Source organism: Numida meleagris, chromosome 2, assembly GCF_002078875.1.
Source record: "Numida meleagris isolate 19003 breed g44 Domestic line chromosome 2, NumMel1.0, whole genome shotgun sequence".
In the NCBI taxonomy this organism is placed as follows: Eukaryota; Metazoa; Chordata; class Aves; order Galliformes; family Numididae; genus Numida; species Numida meleagris.
Genome location: NC_034410.1, coordinates 7,883,389 through 7,886,231, shown reverse-complemented (window position 1 = coordinate 7,886,231; position 2,843 = coordinate 7,883,389). Strand labels below are relative to the sequence as shown.

General features: G+C 60.0%; 1 protein-coding gene across 1 annotated transcript in view; it reads left to right on the top strand.

The window, feature by feature from the left end:
- MNX1 (motor neuron and pancreas homeobox 1) overlaps positions 1,533–2,843 on the top strand; it is a 3,479-nt gene continuing 2,168 nt past the window's right edge. Inside the window, exon 1 of the mRNA XM_021387914.1 lies at positions 1,533–2,125. Coding sequence (XP_021243589.1) covers positions 1,594–2,125 — 532 coding nt within the window. The 5' untranslated portion in view covers positions 1,533–1,593. The remainder of the gene's footprint in view (positions 2,126–2,843) is intronic.

Here is a 2,843-nt window from a genome sequence, read left to right as displayed (position 1 = left end):
GGCTCCGCCACCCCCCCGCGGGGCTGCGGCCGTTCCCACGGGGCTGTCCCGGGGCGACCTTCAAAGGGAGAGGTGGGAACGGAGGGGTCGGTGTGCCCCGGGCACGGGGGGGTCAAAGGGGAGCACCGGGGGGGCCGGGTGGCGCGCTGCTATCGCCGTTGAGATAACGGCGCATTGTTGGGCCCCGGGAGGGCGTTGGATCAACACAGGTGGGAACCGCCGGAGTGCGGGGTGACCCGGGCGGGGGGAGCGGGATGGGGAATGGGGGAGAAGGAAAGGAAAAGGAAAGAGAGAAAAGGGAAAAAGAAGAAAAGGAAAAAAAGGAAAAGGGAAATAAGAAAACAATGAAAGAGGAAAAAGAGAAAGGAAGAAAAAAGAGAAAAAAGGAGAGGAATAAAAAAGAAAAAAAGAGAAAATAGAAAAATAAAAAGAGAAAAAGAAGAAAGGGGACGAAAAGTAGAAAAGAGGGGAAGGAAAAAAAGAAAAGGAAAAAGGGTCAAAACAAGGGAAAAAAAGGAGAAAAGAAGAAAAAAGGAGAAAAAAAGGAAAAAGGGAAAAATGAGTAAAGAAAAAGGAAAAAATGTGAAAAGAGAAAAAAAGGAAGAGGAAAAAGAGCAGAAAGAAAAGAGAAAATAAAAAAGAAAATGGAAAAAGACAAAAAGAAAAGGAGGAAAAGTAAAGAGAAAGACAAGAAAAAATGGAAAATGGGGGAAAAGCAAAAAGAAGACAAAGCGGAAAAGAGAAAAGGGGGGGAGAAGGAAAAAGATGAAAAGAAAATAAAAGAAAGTGGAAGAGGAAAATGAAAAAAGAAATGGAAGAGAAAGAAAAAATTAAAAGGAAATAAAATAAGGTAAAATTTGACAAAAAAAAAAGAAAAAAAGGAAGGGGAAAAGAGGAAAAAGGAGGGGAAGGGAAAGAATTTAAAAAAAAGGAAAAGAAAAAAAAAAGGAAAAGACGGGTTGGGGGAGAGGGAAAGGAAGGAAGAAAGGAAAAAAAAAGGGGGGGGGGGAAGGAAGAAAAATGATAGCGTTCGATTGGGAAAAAAAAAGAAGTGAACAATCGAACTTGCTCTGAGCACGAGCTGCGCCCCCGGGTGGGGCTGCGGGAAGGGAAGACCCCGTCGGGGCGGGAGCGGGGTCTGGGCCGGCGGCGCTGCGGGTGGGGATCGCGGGCCGGGGGGGGCGCGTCTCGCCGGGGCCGTCCGCGCGTCTTCCGCGGGGAGAGAGGGGGACACGGAACGGAGGCAACCGGGGAGGGGGAGGATGATGAGGAGGAGAAGAGCTGCGGGCTGTGCGCTGCCTTCGCCTCCCGCCGCGGGGTCCCGCCGGGGCGCGCTCTCCCCGCGGTTGCGGGGCCGGGGCCGGGGCGGTGCCGTCGGGGGGGGGGGCGGCCCCCGCCCGTGACAGGTGCGCGGCGCGACCAATGGCGGCCTCCGGCTCCCGCTACCGCCAATGGAGGCGGCGGCGGCGGCGGCCCAATGGGAGCCGCCTGCGGGCCTTGAAGGGGCGCTCCGCGCCGCGCGGCCGCACTCCGCCCCCGCCGCCGGGAGACGCGGCCCGGGCCGCGGTGCTTCCCGCCGCCTTCGCCGCTCCCATGGAAAAATCCAAAAATTTCCGCATCGACGCGCTGCTGGCTGTCGATCCTCCCAAGGCGGCGGCGCAGAGCGCTCCGCTGGCCCTGGTCACCGGCGGCTCCGGCGGCGGCAGCCCTCCGTCTTCGTCCTCGTCGTCGTCCTCCTCTTCTTCCTCCGAGCTCCCCGCCGACTGCCCGCGCACCGACAGCCCCTCGCCGCCGCGCCTGCTGCCCGCGCACTGCGCGCTGCTGCCCAAAGCCGCCTTCCTGAGCGGGGGGGGACCCGGGGGCGGCCACCCGCAGCACCACGCCCTGGGGCTGCACCCCGCGGGGCCGGGCGGGCCGGGCCTCTACGGGCACCCGGTGTACGGGTACCCGGCCCTGGGCGGGCAGCACCCGGCGCTCTCCTATTCCTATTCGCAAGTGCAGGGAGCGCACCCCGCGCACCCCTCCGCCGATCCCATCAAGCTGAGCGCCGGCACCTTCCAGCTGGACCAGTGGCTGCGGGCGAGCACGGCCGGCATGATCCTGCCCAAAATGCCCGACTTCGGCTGTGAGTATGCGCTGCGCCCTCCCTGAATTCCGGGCCCCCGTCTCCCGAGCCTTCCCTTAAACCCTGCCTAACGGAGCTGCGCGTTCAGACCGGCGTCCGGATGTATTATTGTTATTACTGCTTACATTATTATTATAGCAAGGAAATATCCGCCCGCAACCCCGCGCTATTCCCTCTGTAGGATCCCCCCCTTTCCCACGCGCGGAGCGAGCAGCGCGCCCCGGCAGCTCCGCGCAGCCCCAGGACGCAGCGGGGGCAGCTCCGGGCACCCCCCGCCAACCTTGCGCTTATTTACTTATTTTTTCTTTGACCGGCGAAACGGGTTCAGAACACCATCCTCTGAGCTGCGGGGGGTTGCGCGGGTTTTTGGGGAGTTGCGCGTTTGCTGGAGGCAATGAAGGGCCGCGGGGTAACCGCGGGGAGGAGCCTGTCTGGGAGCGCTGCCTTGGCCCCGCGGTGCCATCCGCGCCCGGCGGCGGTGGGGACCGTCCCCGCGCGTGGCTCAGGAGCAGACGCTGCCGGAGGTGTGAGCTCTCTGCGGGGACTGCGCGCAGAGCAGCGCCCGCGGTGTCGTTTTACGAAAATCACGCCAGGAAAAAAAAAATCGCGATTTTTAATATATGGGTTTTTTTTTCATACTCCGCGCGCGTTTGCGGAGACAAAACCCCATTGTTTGCTCTCGGATCGGGGTTGTTGGGACTGCGGCGTTCAGGGGAGG